At 53.3% G+C, this 19,174-nt stretch overlaps 1 protein-coding gene across 4 annotated transcripts in view; it reads left to right on the top strand.

Moving 5' to 3' along the window:
- Positions 1–18,378, top strand: part of ZFAT (zinc finger and AT-hook domain containing) — a 117,319-nt gene extending 98,941 nt beyond the window's left edge. For 3 of the 4 annotated variants that reach the window (XM_039845899.1, XM_039845901.1, XM_039845897.1), the window contains 2 exons: positions 1,630–1,760; positions 17,452–18,378. In XM_039845899.1, the coding sequence (XP_039701833.1) occupies positions 1,630–1,760; positions 17,452–17,691 (371 nt within the window). In that variant the 3' untranslated portion in view covers positions 17,692–18,378. Of the gene's footprint in view, positions 1–1,629; positions 1,761–2,000; positions 2,705–17,451 lie in introns of those variants that run through there. The other variant, XM_039845900.1, reaches the window with a different exon arrangement.
- Positions 18,379–19,174: the final 796 nt, after the last annotated feature.

Raw genomic sequence — 19,174 nt, 5'->3', positions numbered from 1 at the left:
TTCAACCCCCGCCCCCCACTCCACACCCACACCCTCTCTCTCCGTCCTCCTCCAGCCTCACTGGTGTCTGGTGTCTCCCTAGCTCTTAGAATGCACTTGAGACTGCAGCTCAGCAGCGCAGGCCCTCGGCCCTGGGTCCTGGCCTCCCTGCACCGCCCCTGAGCCCTGCTCTCGTCCACCTGGCCCTGCAGTTCTCGGCAGGCGCTGCATCCCTCACCCACGCACTCCCGTGATCTCTGGGCTGCAGTCTGTTCCCTCCCCTACAGCGTTTTTTTTCTAGCAAATTCTTCACCTTCAGGATTCAGATTTTATGTCATCTCCCGGGAACACACCTGACTCTTCTACAGTGTCCCCCGAATTGCCTTTCCAATATGGAACCATCCAGGTGCTGTAATAACTTGCTTACTAGTCTGTCTTGGTAGCCTGTGGGCACTGGAGGGAGAGGGGAGATAGTGTCAGGCCTCTGTCTGTATTCCCAGTGGGAGCCTTTCCTGGCTCATAAATGGTCATCCAGGAGTAAATGGATGAGCAGTTAAACTTGTCACAGCAAGTACTTAAGGTAAATGTTTTATTTAGTCTTTGGATGTTCAGAGTGGTTGGCCGCAAGGCACAGTCGAGATATCTCCCTTAAGGCAGGGACTGGGTGGGGAGCGGGGTGGGGGGGAGCGGGGAGAAGGAGGAGGCGGAGAGAGGAAGCAGGGAATGCTGGGTGGTGACTGCCTACAAGTCACCAACCTTGTGCTGGCCTCAGCCTGGGCCACACCCCGCCCTCCCTGTAGAACTCGTGGAGTTCACCTTCTCCTGTCTCTCACTGGTCGACTCGCGTTGGAACTGGCCCACAGAAAGTGCATCCATGGAAATGCAGACGTTGGCGGAGACTTCGTGTGGTTATGCTGAGGTGGAGATCAGGCAGTGATTTCCTTTTTAGTGAATTAATGATCGGGGTCAGAGTGCCATGCTCAGGAAAGTCACGCTCAAGCAGATGGTGAGAGCAGGCAGGGTCCATTCAAGAGCTGCTCTTGTAATATGGATTCCAGTCTTTAGAGGTAATTAAAATAGAACCCCAAGCCCGAACTGGTTGGAATCGTGAAGCCTGTTGGCTGGATGATTGAGATGCCCTTGGATGTCCTGCCCATACCTCGTGTGATTTCCTTGGCTCCCTCCCAGGGACCACCTTGCATGTGTGTGCTCAGGGGGAACCGCCTCTGCAGGGAACGTGTCAGCTGGTGATTCTCAGGGCTCTGATTTGAGAGGCAGCCAGTCTTGTGTCACCAAGTGTGTACTCAGAACATCTGGGCCTGAGCCCTGACTTTGTGACGTAACCAAGCCAGTGGTCCAAGGCAAGTCTCTTGGTTTGTTTGTGGAGTCCCTAGTCTGTGAAATGCGGGTGATGTCCGCACAATGCCATCTCCTCTCGGGGTCGTTCAGAGTATTGAGATGTTCATGTGTAAGTGCTTTGTAAGTTATGAAGTACCATATGGATTATTTCTGTTGTCAAAATGAGTGATTACTGAGTGCGTCCACTGGGGAGGTACCACCTAGAGTGGCCTTGATTAGGGGCTGGTTTTGCATGCAGTGACCTTTAGTGCCAGTGGCCTTAATGGTCTCCTGTTTGCTTTTTCCTCTAAGGTGACCGACTTGACCCCACAGCTGTAAACATTCTCCAGCAGATTATCGAGCTGGGCACTGAGACCCACGACGCCACTGCTGTGGCCTCGGTGGTTGCCATGGCTCCAGGGACAGTGACTGTCGTGAAACAGGTAAGGACCCTCCCCTCACCTCTTAAATTTTATCTTCCCTACTCCCGTGGGGTTTTGAGGCTTTAACTTTTCCCCGGGTAGCATTTGGAATGAAATTGGTCTAGTCTCAGGCATTTCTTATTCTGCCTCTGATTATTAGGGAATTGTCTTTTCAGTAGCTCATGTGTGGAGGTGTGTTTTGGGGGAGAGGTATGATATATTTTTGAAAATTCTGGAAACTTTATTAATTTCCTTCCAAAGAATCCCAGAGTGACAGTGAGTGTGCTGTGGACACTTTTGGACGCATCTGTTGTGAAAAGCACCCTTGGTGCCTAAGGCACCAGTGAGTGGGACGGGTGGGAACTGTGAGCACAGCCGGAGAATCCAGGAAGGTTCCCAGCGGACTGGCCTTTTAAAATGTCAGATGTCACCCAGATCAGATCAGTAGAGGGCGAGTGAACTAGAGGAGGAAAGGATCATTTTTGAATAAAGGTTACTCTACTCAATTAATTGTTACACCATTTGGCTCATTTTCTGTTCTATCCTGAGAGACTTTAACATCTGTTATAATTCATTGTGTTTGATAATTAGATCTTCCTTTTCTGTCTTTATGTCTCTACTGTCTCCTGCTTCATTTTACAAATGATTTAGGCTGGCTTACACAAATACTTCAAAAAAACAAAACCACAGTAAGCACATCGGAACCAGGATAGAGCCAAGGTATATAATTTAAAATCAAAGTTCACTTTCATGGGGAAATTTGGACTGAAGATCGTAGGGTTTTAGTTATCCATCCTTTTAGTCATTTAGTCAATAATTATTTAGTCGGTGCCCACTCTTGTCAGGCAGTGTCGCCAGGGGTCCAGGAGAGAACCAATGTCTGCCCACAAGGCAGTTACTTTCTAGTGGGAAAACACATAAAACACAAATAAACAAGACAGAAAGGGTGTCAGATGGTGACCAAGCGCCACGGAGGAGGCGGGGGAGGGCGGTGCCGCGGAGCGCGGGTTGGGGCTGTTTCGTGGAGGCTGTCGGGACAGGTCCCTGACGGAGCAGGGGGCCGGAAGAGCTCTCCGAGCTCGCTGGACAGCGGGCACTGCTTCTGCAGCAGAACAAGAAGGAAACGCGAGACAGTCCACAGCAAAATGTTCCCAGCAGCAGCAAACAAAGACGCTTCTCAGTGTGGCTCTTCACGTTGGGGCCCCTGCGTGAGGTGTCCTCGGGGACCTGCCTTCGACGAGTCGGGGTGCACATCCTCGTGCTGTCGCACGACGGTGCCGCAGGTGTGCCCAGGGCCCCACGAGAGCGTGACATGCGTACTTCTCGCTAAGCAGTTCTCTGGGGAACTAGAACGTTCTGGCAGCTCCGGCTTCTTCGACGCACAGGGCAGACTCGGCACATCCACAGGGGTGTGGGCCGTGCGTCCTCCGTTAGGTGGCTTCCCGCAGAGGACCCTGGCCGAAGTCCAGGGCTCGGGCGTTGGGCGTTTCCGTCCGCAGCAGCCCGCTGTTCTGCGGTGGCTGGGGCACATTCATACTCTTCCGGGCTCCACATGTTGAGCTTCCCTTTGTATTTATTTACGCGATCGCAGTCTCTTCGGAAACTCCTCCTTCGCATCGTGACATGTGGCATCCTGAGCTCGACCCGGCTCTCAGGAAGGGTCTACTTGGGAGGGTGTCGGGAGACCTGTGGATGTTTCAGACACGCCACATCCTTTTGAGCATCGCAGGAGATGCTACCGATTGTGATTTGCGTCTTCTTTCTAGGAACTGGATTGATTTGCTGCTACTCAGGGACATGACTTATTGAGCATCGCAGGCAATGCAGTGAGACATGAGGTTGCGGGTTTAGGATGCAGCTTAGATGTGCTTCGAGGCCTTAGACTGACAGCGCGACAAGGGATAAGGCAGATAAGCATCCGGTACAAGCAGCATGAACAGGTATGACGTGCTCACAGTAGCGGAAAACAGTGGCACCCGTCACAGACTCTTCTGCTTCTTGAAGGCACCCGTCACAGACTCTTTTGGCTTCTTGAAGAGAGTGTCACTGTTTAACAATCTCAAGGAACTGCATTTGGAAATGTTCCCCGAGAATGTGTGCCCTGGGCATTATCCTGTCTCCTGGCCCGGCAGCCAGCTCCCCGAGGCCGTTGGTAAATAACGGGTAGAGAGTGGACGTATGGACTGACGCCCATGCCTACGGCAGAGGGGTCGCAACGTGCCGGGCTCTCCCGCCGGCAGAATGGCTGAGTTCCACCCGACCTGTTGTTTAAATTCAAATATAGCTGTTTTTAGTAGAGAAATAAATTAGTTTCATTTTTTTTTTTCTTTTAATTACACTCCGGTTTAGGATTTTGCAGTAGAGAGATTATATCTGTTTAACGAGGGTGCCAGAACCACTTAAGTGTGAACTCTGCGCTTGTCGGAAGACAGTAAAGCTCCCCCTTCATGCGAGGAGCCCCTGGATGCTGGGGACCTCGTCTTTCTCAGCGCAGCGTATCCCATGTGCTAGTCGCTCTGTCAGTGTTCGTTAAGGAGGGTTGAGTACACTGCGGGTTTATGTTTTGATTCTCCAGTTACATCCTGTAGAGAAAAACAAGAACGTGACATCTTGTCATAAAGTATCTGCAGTATACTGCAGAAAACATTTCGAAAATACTGTTGGATAACATATTTTGAGATCTTCTTAAAGTTACTATTGTGCGTGTGTGCGTATATATATATATATATATATATAAACAAATTCTACGTTGTACGTGAATTGGTTCTGAATGTTTAAAAAATTCATATTTCTTTTCCATATAAAAAAATAGTTGTATTCTGTTTCTACTTTTATTTTTCATGATTTATGAATGTAAATAGAATCTTACATATCAGTTTTTTAATGATAATTGAAAATGACATCTCCAGTCTCTGGGTTTTTGGTTTCTGGGATGTAAGTAAGGGCAGGCCTGGTGGATAGGCTGGGGGTGCTGGAGAAAAACTGTTTCTTCTTATTAGGTTGCTTTCTTATTTTTTAATGAAACATGGACAAGATTCGACCCGTAATTCAGACCATTTAAATTTTCGGTCAGACACAGAAACGTGCCCTCAGTGATTTCCTGTCACTTCTCTCTTTTCTCAAGCGTCAGCGTTTAGAGTTGTGGGTATGGAGCGTTTTGAAATGTCCAGAAAGCAGGCCTCACACGCACCTCACCGGCCCAGCCGGAGGAAACACGTGAGAATCTCTAATGAAGGAACTGTGTTTGCTAAGACCCAATGGTTTTCATTAAATATTTTTTTCTTTCTTTTTGTTAAATCTTGCTTTAGGGTTTTATGAGGAGGGAACTTATTATTTGATTAATAAAACTGCCTAAGCAGGTTAAATGTGAGACCTTCCAGCATAGGAAATGTTATCATAAGCATCTCCAAGTCAAAATTTAAAAGAAAAAAAAGACTTAAAATAACACCAACCACCGTAACCATTGTCTGATGGCTTAAATCAATCACTCCTTGCTATTTTTATGGATCAGAGTTTATTTCTGGACTGAAAGTCACATTTTGTTGAGTGATTGGCGGGCGCTGGCTGCACATCGCTGCACATGCCCTCTGTGAGCGTCGCCGTCTGTGGCAGCTGTGACGGTGCCACAGACAGAGTGGCTCAGAACAGCCCAGACGCATTACCTTACTCTTCCGGAGGTCAGACGCCTGAACGGTCTCACTGGGCTGAAATCAAGGCGCGGATGGCTGCATTCCTTCTGGGAAGGGCTTTCGTGCCTTTTCCAACTGCTGGAGCCTCTGGCTTTCCTCGACCCCTGAACCCCTTCCCCCATCTTCAAAGCCAGCAGCTGCAGGCCCAGCCCTTCTGAGGTCCCGTCACTCTGATTGCTCCTTCCGGTGCCACATGGCCTTCTCCGAGTTCGACCCTCCGGCCTCCCTCTTATGAAGACCCCTGTACTTATGGGTGCCCACTTGGCTAATCTAGGATAATCTCCCCATCTCCAGATCCTCAGTTTAATCGCAGTGGCAAAGTCCCCTTTGTCATGCAAGGTAACATTCTCAAGTTCCGGAATTAGGAAAGGCACATCCTCGTGTCGGGGAGGCAGGGTTCTGCCTACCATTGCTGGCTTGCAGGATTAAAGGCAAGTCCGGCTCTCAAGAGGGAAATAGCCTTTCAAGGGAAAGGATTCATGCTTTCACTCGTAAACCCCCTCCGAGCTGCTTCTACCTGCCAGGTGCCGTTCACGGCACTTGGGATACTGCAGTGAACAAAGCAGGTGAATGGTACAGTCGAGGAGTTTGCATTCATGAATAAGTAAATAACGTAGTACGTTAGAGCCGAAAAGCAAAACAGGAACAAGCGGAACCAGTCAAGAGGCATGAAGAACGCAGACCTTCAACAGGAAGGTCCAACCTGAAGTAACGAATGCTGCTTCGGGGAGGGGGCCGGTGCCCCAGCTCCGCGGGAGCACCAAGTGGTTGCCTGCCTTGGACCTGGGTCTGCGGTGGGGGCAGGTGCGGGGCAGGCCGGGCTTCGTGGAGGCCTTGGCAGGGGAGTAGAGGTGTCGTGGGTCGCTGGCAGTCGGGTGCAGCAGGGCGCCTGGCAGAGTGGGAGTCACGCATCGCTCCGCCTCCTGTGGACTGACCGTCTTGGTGGCGACAGTGATTGGCAGCACTATGGGCAGGTCTGTGTCTCTGTCCCCATTCTGGTTCTCTGCAGTGTCCCCTAGGATTGCCACTCTTCGACTCATTGTTTTTCCTCCACGTGCTCGATGCTTCCAAGCTGTCAGCCAGGGTCCCAGAGGCAGGGAGCACCAGGAAGGAGCCGTTAAGACGGCCTTGGGCCTGCAGGCACCTGCCCCTTCCCCATGGGACCCTCAGCCCGATGTGGCGCAGGACTGTGCTGCTGTAATCTTGTCCAAAATCCCAACTGCTCTTCGACTTGCTGTGACTGCCGATTAAAAAAAAAAAACAGAAATTCCAGCTTTGCCAAAAGCAGCCCATTTTGCCCAGTTGCTTTCCCAGCCCTTTGTCATCTTGGAGCAGACCGCCTGTGGTGGCTCGTGCTGGAGGGTAAGTTGAGGACACGTGGGGAGGAGAGAAGCAGGCAGAGCCTCCTTCGCGGGCTCAGCGTGCAGTGCTTAGAGCGAGTGGCAGTTTTGGGAACAGTTCTCGCTGGAGGATGTGTTGGTTGCCGGCCAACGTTGGAACCGTTGTGTATTTGCAGTTCATTATTTTTGCAAGGAAATGCAATTCATTTCTATGGCCGACCATGTATATCAGTTGCTCTTTTGCAAGGAAGGGCAGGTCCAGCCTGTCCTGTTTTTAATTTAAGGGCCTGAGTAATCTCGTCCCTGAAATGTTCTCAGACCATCCGTCTGTACAGGGCATCTGGTGGGAAGAAGCCGCTCTGCAGAAGGGACTTCTCAAGCACAGCCTCTGGCTCGGGAGACCCCTCACCCTCTGCCCTCTGTGAGCCACCCGAGGGGGGCCCAGAATCGTCCCCCCGTCCCCCCGCTGGGGGCAGATGTCGGACATTTCTTAAGACTTGCAGCAAAATAATGGGACATGGGATCTGGAAAGTGACTTACGTGAGGCTTCAAAATCCATTTTCCTAATTTTTCAAAAACAATTCCTCCATTCTATTAATTTGATCCCTTAACTGCACGACAAGAGGGCCGACAGAAGACGCTCTCGTAACCTTTCACGGGTCCCAGCCTTCTGCATCGTCGTGAAGGGGGCCTGAGCTGCGATCCCCCCGCCCCGATTCTACCCACAGAATGGTTGCGGCGAGGCTCCCCCTGTGCCGTTGTCCCTTTAAGCTCAAACAACTGGCGACTGAGCGGCTTTGGGCTTCCTCGTTCTCCCGGAGGCGCGTTTGGACTCGTCCAGACTCCGGCCCCGTCCACGTGGCGGAAGCGGTGCGGGAGTCGCCTGTCCTCTCCTTTCTGTTCACCGCTGCCCTGCAGAACCTCCTGGTTGGCAGGTCATTTGCCTGGGGGCACGGGAGCCGTCACGGTGGCAGGTTTTTATTCTTGGACACCGTAACGAAGCCCTAGCATCTTCGGTTGTGGCATTTATCCCACCTTCCCATTGCGGTGGTTTTGCCATCGCGATTCCCCTAAGCCATCTTTCCCACGAGATTCAGAACGTGTATATTTTTAAAGAATTGCTAGTAACTGCAGCTTCTAGCCTCTCTAACTGCTGCTACCTTCCGTTAGTCCTCACTGTGGGATGGCAGTGTCACATCGTTCCGTGCTGGCTGACAGCGTAGTGTAATTACGACCGTGATGGATTCAGATGCCTTTGGAAGGCCCAGGCAAGGGAGTCACAGACGTCTCCTGCAGGCGGCCGGATCCGTTGCACGTTGCAGGGGCTGAGCGCATCCGCGTGCACCGCTTCCGAGCGTCAGGTGATCTCACGCCGGGTCCTCTGTCAGACAGCGGAGGTCTGCAGCCCAGATCTGCATCTTTGGTCTCTCGTTCCCAGTCCTTTTGATCTTTGTATAAATACCGAAGTCCCCCCTTACCACAGCGCTTATTACTGTGGCAACCAGTTTCCGACTGCACGTTTCGGTTAGTTAGGTTTGGCTCGTGCCTAAAGAACCTCGCGGGCCACTTATGTGATCCTGGAACTCTCCAGCTTTACTGGTATTGAGCTCCTGATTGTGCACACGGGTCGCCTCTTGAGCTGTTTTCACACTCAACACTCTATAGAATATTTGTTCTGCTGTCACTGGATGGTGACCTCAGCATCTCAGTCCAGGGACGAAAAATCAGGATCTTGGCCATGGGTTCTTCTCCTTTGTCACTTAATGCCAACTCTTGTCCTTTGTAAGCCTTCCTCAGTTGTCCCTTAGCCATTTGAATCTTTTCATTTTCTTTCTTACATAAAACTTCTCTGAGAGGTTTGTTTCTGGTATGATTTCCGATGGCTGATTTTCAAAACTTCATTCTCTTTCGTAGCTTTTATTACTTGCAGGGCCCTCCTGACTGCTTAACGGTGGCTGGAAGTTCCGTTTCTTTGTGAAATTTTAAAAGTAAAAATAAGCTCCACGATGTTTCTGTAGCCCTAGTAGAAATTGTCTGAGAAAAACAGAGGATGAGGTTCCCCCACCCCATTCTGGCGCTTTTCCGTGTTGCTGAGCTGCAGTGTCAGTCTGCTGAAGTTTGCTTCTCTTTTCTCTTCCGTTTTCTGAGCCTCCATTTCCCTTTTATTCCCCCAGAAGCTGCAGCTCGGTTGGTGCAATTTGCAGAAACCACTTCATCTGAGTGTTAATACTGTTGAGCTGCTGCTGCTTGGCTTGGTCCAGAGCGGGCGGGTCGTGTTTGACCCTCCCTCCCCGTCCGCAGTGTCACCTTGCTGGCTGAGAGTCTCTTTCTGGTGTGGGGCAAGTTGTTTGCCTGTTTCAGGTAGACAAACCCAGAGTAGCGCTATGTAGACTGACGTGTCTGTGGCTAGAAATAATCGAAGCCCTGCAGCCCCCAGTTGTTGAGGCATTCTGAGTGATTTCCTCAGGGACGGCCCTGGGGAGGCCGACGGGAAGAGCCGATGCCAAGTAACATTACGCAGCCACTTGTTCAGAATAAGGGGAAGTCGAGTGAGGGGTTCCGAGCAAGAAGGGGTGCACAGACGAGAGCAGGCAAAGGACGGATGCAGGAGAGTCAAGGCTGGCAGACTTGCCGGCCGTGCCGGGGACGTGCACGTGGCCAGGAGCGTGGCGTGTGGATTCGATGAGCGGGAACTGGTGTCCCCGTGGGGTTCACCTCAGGATCTCAGACTGTGCGGGTTTGCGCAGGACGGCAACGTCAGCGCTGTCTGTGCTGGTGCTCGGGGTGGGGTCGAGAGCAGGGTCCGGGCTTAGACACTGCTCCTGGAGGGGACAGCACCCAGCCAGGCCGCGGGGCGGCAGGGCCAGGCGTCGGACACTGCCCCCGGAGGGGATGGCACCCGGTAGCCATTGTGAGCCCCATGCGTCCCCACCAGTCTGTGCAGGGACCGCCCCGTCACTCAGGGCTCACTCCATTTTACCACCATTAACTAGAGAAGTTTTCCTTATGGAGACCTCACTGAACCGTGCTTGGTGTGCACCCCAGCCATGTGCGCCCACTTTCTGCTGCCCAGGCGTCCATCTCCAGTGGGTTGGTGGTCAGCATGGGAGCCTTTCGCCCTCACCCAGTGATGGACATGGTGCCAGTAGGACAGCCCAGTCTTCCTGTTCCCAGGCCTTTCTCCCGCAGCCGAGAGAGTTGGCCCTTCCTGTTCCCTGCAGGCCGGGGACCCAGCCCGAAGGACAGGCCCGCCCTGCTGCCCTAGGCTGAGGAGCAGGGCTCCCGTGCACTGGCCAGCCGGACGCTGCGCGCCTCAGAGGGCCAGGGCACGCACCCGGGACGGATGGCGACGGTCTGTGGCCAGCCATCCTTACAGTGTGCGCTGTGGACCGTTTGTGGGATCAGCACTTTCAGAAAAAGAATCTGCTGGCTACTAACAACCAAGAAAAAGCAGAGCGGAGGGGAGACGAAGCGGCCTTCCTTCCTTCCCACACGTCCTTTCCTTTTTTAAAGGCTTTAAATCTTCATTGACGCACGAATGGTTTCTTCCCAGCTGTGAGTATCTTCTGATATCGCCACAAGTCTCTCCCCCTGTGTTTGGTCCTGTCTGTACATATATATTTCTAGAGTTGGGAATTTACGGTGCTTTCTCATGCACCGTGTTTGTTTATACCTTTTCCTTCCTCTGTAGATTCAGGATATTATTTACTATTTCCCTTTGTTTCCAGCATACACAGCACTGCACCTAACCCAGGGCTGTGAAAGGCAGTGTGCTGGCTTATTAACTTCGTGAAATGGGTCTGCCGTTTTGAGAATGTTACGGGAGGCCCTTGCTTGGTTATAATTTAAGCGTGTGAAACCTTAATTGCTGGGAGAGCAGGCTCCTTCGCAGAGCTGAAGCACACACAGGGGACTCTCAGCAGAAGAGGTGTCCTTCCCCCTTCTCGTCGTGTGACTGTGTTGGGCTTGGTCTGCAGCCTGCGATTCTTCCTGTCATGGAGTCTGAGAACCGCTGCAGAGGAGCGGACCTCAGAAGGCGTTCGCATTCCCCCGAGGCCTGGAAACTCTGGTGCTCAAGGCCAGGGCCATCTCCTGCAGGAAGAGCCCCCTGCCCGCCACAGGCTCTGCGCCTGCGTGTCCGGGGGAAGGGTCCCGGTCAGCCTTCCAGGACAGGGACATGTGTGGGGCTCACGGGTCTGTTTCCAGCTCCACCAGCGTGTCGGACACGTGTTAAATCCCAGCGGGACGGAAGAATGCTGCGAAGTCACGTGAAGGACATGGGGACCCAGCACGTGAGACGTGTGAGTGGGTGGCTCGTCAGAGATGGCTATTCTGTCCGTAGCTCGCTGTTTCGAGGTGCCTGAGCAAGTGCTGGTGTCCTGTAGCTGCACGTCCCTGACCCCATCTGAGGAGGACACCCTTCCCCTCTAGCGGCCCGGAGCGAGAACCAGCGCGTCTCCTCTGCTCTGATTGTGAAGCACGCTTTCTGCCCGTCTCCTGGTTTCGCAGTCACCTTCGGCCCAGCCAGCCTTCGCCGCTGGCCTGTCTGCCATCTTCACTAGGACGACGGCCTCAGCAGTGCTGGGCTGAGGCTGCTCACGCGTGGGGACCGGACAAGCAGCGTTTCGTGCTGGGAGCTGCCTTCAGAAATCAGACCGCGAGTCTTCCTTAGGACACTGACCTTGAACTAGCGTCTGTTCGCGCTGGAGCTGGTTGCCTTCGCTCTGTAACACAGCTTCCTCTCTTTCCGAGGTGAATCCGGAAAAGCCCTGGGTTTGGCCCTCCTCCTGCCTCCCGCGGAGGCTGAGGCCCAGTGCCAGCCCTGTCTGGCCTCCCCACCTGCAGGCCGCTTCTGGGGACTTCAGTTTCCCCAGCACCATTCGGAGTGCCTGCTCGGTGTCCAGCACAGTGCGGGCGCCTGTCCTTTGCTTATGAGGGAAAGTGTCATCTTTGCCAAAACCCTGTTCGTCCTTGTGGCATTTGGAAGACCAGCGAGGGCAGCCTGGAATGGTCGAAAATGCCCGTGCGTGTCCTCACCCGTCCCTTCCCCTCACTGCAATTCTTCTTCCCTTGTTCCTCGCTGAACCTTTTCATTTACCCAATTATTAAAGGACTGTATTATTGTTAAAATCTAGAAGACAGAAAAAGTAGAAGAAAAAAATGACCCGTGTGGCGTACGACGCGGACACGCACAGGCGATGCCGCCCCCTCCCCACAGCGGGGCGATGGCTCAGGACTTCATTCGTTCAGCGGGTCTTTGGGGTCGGCATCTTCCCAGCCTGGCGCAGGTGACAGGCTGGAGGGAGGGCGCGGGATGCTGGGAGCATGGACAGCACCTGAACGCTTGCCCTTGGAGGTGACCTTCGTTATGAGTAATAAGCTGAGTACACATCACACCGATGCCATCCATGCAGTAGGTGTCATTCTGGTTTCATTTCAGGGCCAGCAGAGGTTTTATTTATCGTTCTTGATTCATCGTCCGGGAGCCGGGAGCCGGGCTGAGATAACGTGCGAGGTTCGACGGAGCCCACCGTGTGGGCTTCTCAGTGCTGTCAGAATAGACTTCGGAACCGTCTGTGGAGGTGGTTGAGCTTAGAGGAACGGGGCCTCTGGGGGAGCCGCACACGCATGTGGGGGGCTCGGGCCCCAGGAGGCGGTAAGAAGTGTTCTGAAAGCTTGGGGGAAAGGCGTGACGCAGACGTGTGTGTTTATTCTCGTCCGCGAGTTGTGCACAAAGGTGAAGTTCTGTCCCCAGGAAGGGCCATTCCAGGCAGGCTTCGCCATGGGCCACCGCTTCCCCAGTGGGCATCCCGTTTGGCGAGTCGCCCCCTTCACACACTTCTGGCCGACGTCGGGGATTCCTGAGGACGAGGTGTCCAGGAGGAAGCTGTGTTCCCTGTCTCCAGTCCCCTCGGCCATTCTCGTGACATCTGCATTCGAGGCGAGGGGGCACTTGAACAGAGGAACCTGTCGTGTTCTTATCGAAGAGGAAGTAGCAGTGTGAAGGAAGATGGCGCGGGGGTCACGTGCAGGGAATGGGGGCAGAACCACGAGGGTGTGGCCCGGCCCTGCAGCCCCCGCCTGGCTGAGGCCCGTGCCAGGGATGGTGACCTGTTTCCGTCCATCCTTCAGAGGGACCTGGGGCCAGCGGTGCAGCCTGAACCGTTCCTTCTCAGGGCCCAGTGAGGGCCTGCAGCCGCAGACGAGGAGGGGTCTCGGCAGGAAGCCTGAGCAGAGCCCAGCAGAGTGCCTGGGTCTGTGAGCTGATCTAGATTCTACAGCACTAGAGGTGGGCAGAACTCAGCCCGATTCAGTGAATAATTTATACAGTCACAAGGGTTGAGGTTTTCAACTAAGCTATCATTGCTGCTCATAATTTAACTGCAAGATATATTAGATGTTACTGTTGGGGAAAATGGAGCACCCATCTCAGCATAATGACACGGTGAAGCCATATTATTTCTACTGCAGAGAACAATTTAAAGCCTGTGGTAATAGATTAAGCTACTGGAGTGATTGTTTTAAACAAAAGGAACGATCGAGAGTTATACAGCCATCCCAAAACTGATTGGTTTGGGTCAAGAGCAATAATTTAACCTTATTGATCTGTGGCATATAACCCTTTTGTCCTTGTCACACTGTACCAGCTGCGGAAGGTCTCTGGACCTGAGGTCACCGAGACCAAGATCCAGCTCTTGTTACTTTCCGGCTGTTTGACCCTAGATGAGTCAATGAGCCACTAGAAGCTCCTGTGTCCCCACCTATAACATGGGGCAGAAATGCCAGTGCCACAGGACGTTGTGTGGAAATGATTCGAGAGAGGGGTGAGGGAGCGTTCGGTGAGCTGCGAGGGGCTGGTGCACGCTGCGTTCTGCGGGGACAGGGACGAAGTGCGTGGTTTGCGGAAATGTAAGATGTATTAACAGTGTGAAACATGTAACACTGGGGCTGCGTGAAGGCAGGGGAGGGGCTCACTCTGCAGAAAGCCTCATAAAGCCCTCTGTAAAGCAGCCACCACCCTGTTCATCCTCCTGCGATGTTCCCACATCCGCTGTTTGTAAAGCGGGGCTTCTGGACGGGCGGCATCAGCAGGGCTGGCACAGCTGCTCATGAGACCTCGTGAGAACATAAACGCTGTGCAGCTACGGGCGGCGGGGGGACTTCAGGGCCCCTGGTTGTTGCTGGGCACCTGTCAGGTGCTCAGTGACATGACAGAGCAATGGCGTGCAGCCCCCGTTCCACCTGTGCAGACTGAGAAGGATGCTCTTTGCAGGACCCCGTAAACTGCACTTTTCCTTGGTCTCCATCAATTTTGGTACCCAGGGCCTGCGTTTGTACTCGTAATTAGCAGCGGATGAACTTAATGGTGCTTCTGGCAGACAAAATGCTGGAACTGAAAACTGAAAAGAGAAATGGAGAAAGAATGGTCTTTAGATAGATTTAATACTTTGGAAAGTAATATGGCAAAATAAATTTAAATATTCAGATGGATAGTGAGGGAAATCTAACTAACACTCCGAAAGCTTTAACTCCTCACGTCGGGCGAGTTCCGTGCCCGGAGTGCCATGCGGGGATGGTGCGGGGCCGTCTTCCATGAACCTTCGGCATCTTCCTCTGTAAGATCGAGTCTCGGTCTCTCACCCACTGATGAGAACTCAGGATCTGACTGTGAAGTTCATCTCAGGCCTCCCCTGCCACTACTTCCCCAACACACGCTCCCTCCTGTGACTTAGGCACATTTGACACGCGTCCACTTTGAACCTCCCAGTCCAGACCTGCCTGTGGTCTGCAGCTCAGGAGCAGGGGCTGGCATCTCACGCTCAGCCAGGAGCCGACGCCTTGATGCAGATGAGGGGTCTAGAGAGGATGTTGGGGATGGAGACCCAGGAATCCTCCGGGCTCCGTGGGCGGGCAGTGAGCCGTGGGGAAGCCTGGGCTCCGGGAGCGGGCTACTGAAGCAGTGAGTAAGGCTGCGGCTGGCTTAGCAGTGTCAGCACACAGCCTCCTGGAAAGGTTAAGAAGGAACCCTGCTCCGTGGGTTTGGTGATTGGGGGGTGGCTGACGGCAGGGCTGTGGGCGCACGCCTGCTCTTTGCTCAGCGTCTTCTCCACCTGTAACATCTTCCGCCACCGTCTGCAGACAGCATCGCCTTCCATGAGGCGGCCCCCAGCCCAGATGCTACCAAGTGAGCGTGTTGATTACCTTTATTTCAGGCATGGTGGCCTCCCCTTGGTTTTCGCTGTCTTTTCTGCATCCGTGGGCAGTGGCCGAGTCTCAGTCACTTTGGGACCTCTTGCTTCCTCCCAGGCGGGCACTGAGAACCCTGCCATCATGGAAACAGGAGGCTACGGCCTCCGTTCATCAAAGGCCTGGGCTACGCAGGGTCCTCCCTGCCAGTGGCTGTGGTTTCAGCCCTGGTCAGTACTTGGGCATCATGGTGGCAGCATTGTTTCAAAGGACAAGGAATTTTAGCCAGTGGAAAGTTTGTTAGTAATTCCTTGCTCATTTTAGGCTCCAGCTCTGATGGCAGTTATAACGGCGGCTTGCCCAAGAGCACGTCTCAAAGTCCTTGGCATTGGTGGATCGCACCATTTTTGTCACGTCATCTCTGTTCACCTAAGTGCAGTAGGTTTGCTTTGTCATGGGACCTCAGTATAAATCACCCACGTCTTCTTTTTATTTTTTTGTATAGAAATTACTGTTAACGGAAGAAAAACTTGTATATTCCTTCCCCTTCCCCAGCCTTCTGTCAGGTGCTCGCTTTCACAGTGGAATAAATCACTATTGACTTCTAAAGTCTTAGTTCACAGTGCATTCTCTTGTTTAAATGAAATTGAAACAAACAGAAAAAGAAAGAAAAGGTTGCGATTCATTCTAGAAAAACAAATCAGGCTACACGTGTTACTAATTTCCACTACGAATAGCTCTCTAACTTCTCGTGAATTCTGCCAGCCGACTTAAAAGTTTCTTCCACTCCGTAACTTCGTTTGGGACCCACCCCAGAGGCGCCTTTCCCACTTTTCTCTGAATCAGACGTGATCCCTCCCGGCTGACACAGCCCTTCCTGCTTGCAGGGAATGGTACTATCATGGGGCTGGAGTGAGACCCCTCGAAACCAGTTGGGCCATTCCCAGAAACAGCTTGGAGTCATGGCGTGTCACAGAGGGGCGGGCAAGGAGGAGGAAGCTCCCCTCCCCCTTGCCAAACACCAGACAGGAGTCGGAAGCATCACCAACGGGAGCTTGCGAGAGCTGCCCGCGCAAGCCTGTCGGTCCCCGTCTGCTGCGTGTCCTCTCCCCTTCTGCTCTCTCTGCCCGGAGCCCCATCCCCACCCCTCCTCTGGAGGCCTTCGCCGACCACCCTGCACTGCTGCTCCCGCTGTGGGAGCATCACGGCTCTTCACTGTGGTGGCGCGCTCTGCTTCTGCGTCTGCCCCACCAGACTCTGGTCTGCCGTGCACCTGCCACGGCATCTGGCACCTGGTAGATCATTATTCAGCAAATACCGAGCGTTCGCTGTGTGCCAGGCATCCGGCTTGGCTCTGGGAAGAGAGCTGTGCCAAGAGAGTGAGGTTCCTGTCCTCATGGAGCATAGTCTACTGGGACCTGATGAAATGACAGGTTTGGTCGAATGAATGAGTCATTGGCATGGCACAGTACCTTTCCGGTAGTAAAAAGCATTATTGAACGAACGAACGAAGGCATCGAAAGGGCAGTGATGTTATTTATTGAGCACCCACTTTGCGCAGAGCATCTCCTTCGATTCTCCCAGCAATCCTCCGAAGTGGGCATTTTTTCACCTACTTTATAGATGGAAAAACAGGGTTATAGGGGAAAGTGGCCCAAGCCTCACACCTCACAGGTGGTGGAGCTGCTGTTGGGATCTTGCTTTGTGCAAGACAAAGCAGGTGTTTCCACTTCGCCATTCAGACTCACCCTGGAAAGTCTGGACCTCTGACATCCTCCATACCTCTGAGGACTCTCATTCCTTAGGGAAACGATCCCAGACTCTCTTCTTTTACTCCAGGCCCCTGCTTGGGGCTACTGAGAAAGGCCTGGCTGTAGGAGTCAGCAGGGCCCCTGCACGGACAGACGCGTTCTCCTGCCCAGCTCTGTGGCAGTGCGTTTCCATCAGCAGGCTGCCCCACCCCTCCACTACAGGGGTAAGGACTTAGCAATGATTGATGACACCAGGGAACATCAGTCTGGCAGGGGTCTGCTTCTGCCTAGTGTGACAGTGATCTTCATACAGAGAGATGAGCTCCCAGAGTGTGGACATATATAATTCAGGATAAACCTCGTTCCTTTCTCACTGCCAAATGGACGAGCTCTGAACTTCCAGGAGCCTCCACTAACCGCCAGCACGGTTGCCATGCCTTACAACCTGATGCCCTTGGCAATCCCCACACCTCTGGGAGGCAGCTTAGCACCAAAAGAAGAGCTCAGACTTTGGGTTTGAACTTGGGGTCCACCATCAGCCACAGCCGGGCCCCCGGCCATATTGCTTTGCCGCATTGAGCTTCGCTTTCTGCAGCTGTAACAAACCAGGGGGGAGAGAGAGCTTAGAGCACTGTGGAGAGGATTATGTGGAATGCACTAGATGCTCCGTAAGCAGTAGTGATTCTGTTGTCATGGCTGGACCCAGAAGCAGAACCGTGTGACCTTTCTCTCCCTTCCCCCACAGGTCACTGATGAGGAGCCCAGCTCCAACCACACGGTCATGATTCAGGAGACCCTGCAGCAGGCCTCCGTGGAGCTGGCCGAGCAGCACCACCTGGTCGTGTCGTCCGATGAAGTGGAGGGCATCGAGACGGTGACTGTCTACACGCAGGGTGGGGAGGCCTCGGAATTCATCGTCTACGTGCAGGAGGCCATGCAACCCGTGGAGGAGCCGGCCGTGGGACAGGCGGCTCAGGAGCTCTAGGGGTCACGCACTGCTGGACAGGGCCGTGGGGCAGGGCTGCCGGGCTCCTGGGGCAGGGAGACTGCAGAACCGTGCTCCTGGATGCTCTCCTCTGTGCTCCTGGCCCCGGCCACCAGGGGGCTCTCCTTGTCCTACTTTGGGTGGGCAAGGCAGTTGGCGTCACCAGCAATACAGAACCCCTGCACCCAGCACAAACACATACACATACTTACCCTGTATCATCTGCTTCTGGAAAGACTTGCATCAGTTCTTCAAACATGGCCCACACCGCATTGCCCCTTTGCTTCAAGATTCAGAGACCCCCGGGCCCCATTAGCATCCTCCCCGAGTCACAGCCCCAACTCTTTGACCCCACTGAGGTGCCGAATCTTCACCTGGGACTTCTGTGCAACCTGGTGACAGGGAGACAGCCATCACAGGGGAAGTGACCTTACGGTTTTCGATTAACCTCTCCAGGGGGGGAGGGGAGGGGTTCCAGGCTTTACAAAGGTCTACACTCCTCCGATACCGACGGTGCTTCTTACTGCGTGAAGTAACCGTGATTCAGTGACTTTCACTCCAGTCACAGGTGAGGTCTCAGCTTACAGTCTTGGCATTCTTTGCTTTTTAAAAAAAATGCACTTTTTACTATTCACCTCCCTTTCTAAGGAAGCGAGGTGGGTAGAATAAAACCAGTACTTGCCTGAGCACCTTGGTTCTTCTGTAAGGTCAAGTGGTTTCCATTTCCCTGTCCTGATCTGAGATCTCGGATTTGGGCCCCAGCCAGAACCACCCCATTTGAGACCCAAGGCCCTTAGAACGCAATGATGCTCTTTCTCCCTCTGAAGCATTTAGATTTGCCTTCGGGCCCGCCATCTGGGGTGAGCGATCATGCCTTTCATTTCCTATGCCAGCATCCGATTTGCTGCCAGCCAAGACGTGGCAGTGCCCCTCCTTACCAGTTGGTCCTCTTGGTCCGCTTTGTCCTGACAGTCAGAATCCCTTGAGACGCACTGTTGTTCGACCAAAGCTTCAGTCCAGGCGCTCCTAAGTCCCACAACTTTCGAGCCCCTGCTCTGTGCCCAGCATTCTCAGGGCATCGAGGCGAGTCGTCCTGTACCCTTCCCGGCCCTGGGGTTGCTTGACATCACCCACCATCCAACTCACTGAGGTCAACATTTGTTTCCTCTAAGGACCCTTATTTCAAATGAAATCTCATGCAGGTGTATCAGCAGATGTACAGACAGATGCAGTGGTGGTTGCTCTGGTTGAGGAAGGTGGAGTCCACAGCCCCGCGCATTGGCCTTCACTGTTGGCACCCTCTCGCCCACTCCAGCAGGGCCTGAAGGCTGCTCTCCTGCTAAGAGGAAAGTAACTGCTTGCCCCAAGCCAGGAAGAGAAGACACTTCCCACTTGGGAAAAGTTGGGGAGACCTTGGTGGGGTGACCCTGCACTGCTCTGTGGGCAGAGCTGCACTTCATAAAGGAGTTTGTGGAATCATATT

This window comes from Pteropus medius, unplaced genomic scaffold, assembly GCF_902729225.1.
Source record: "Pteropus medius unplaced genomic scaffold, Ma_sr-lr_union100, whole genome shotgun sequence".
NCBI classification, from domain to species: Eukaryota; Metazoa; Chordata; class Mammalia; order Chiroptera; family Pteropodidae; genus Pteropus; species Pteropus medius.
Note: the sequence above shows the minus strand (reverse complement) of the source record. Positions and strands in the feature narration are given on the sequence as shown.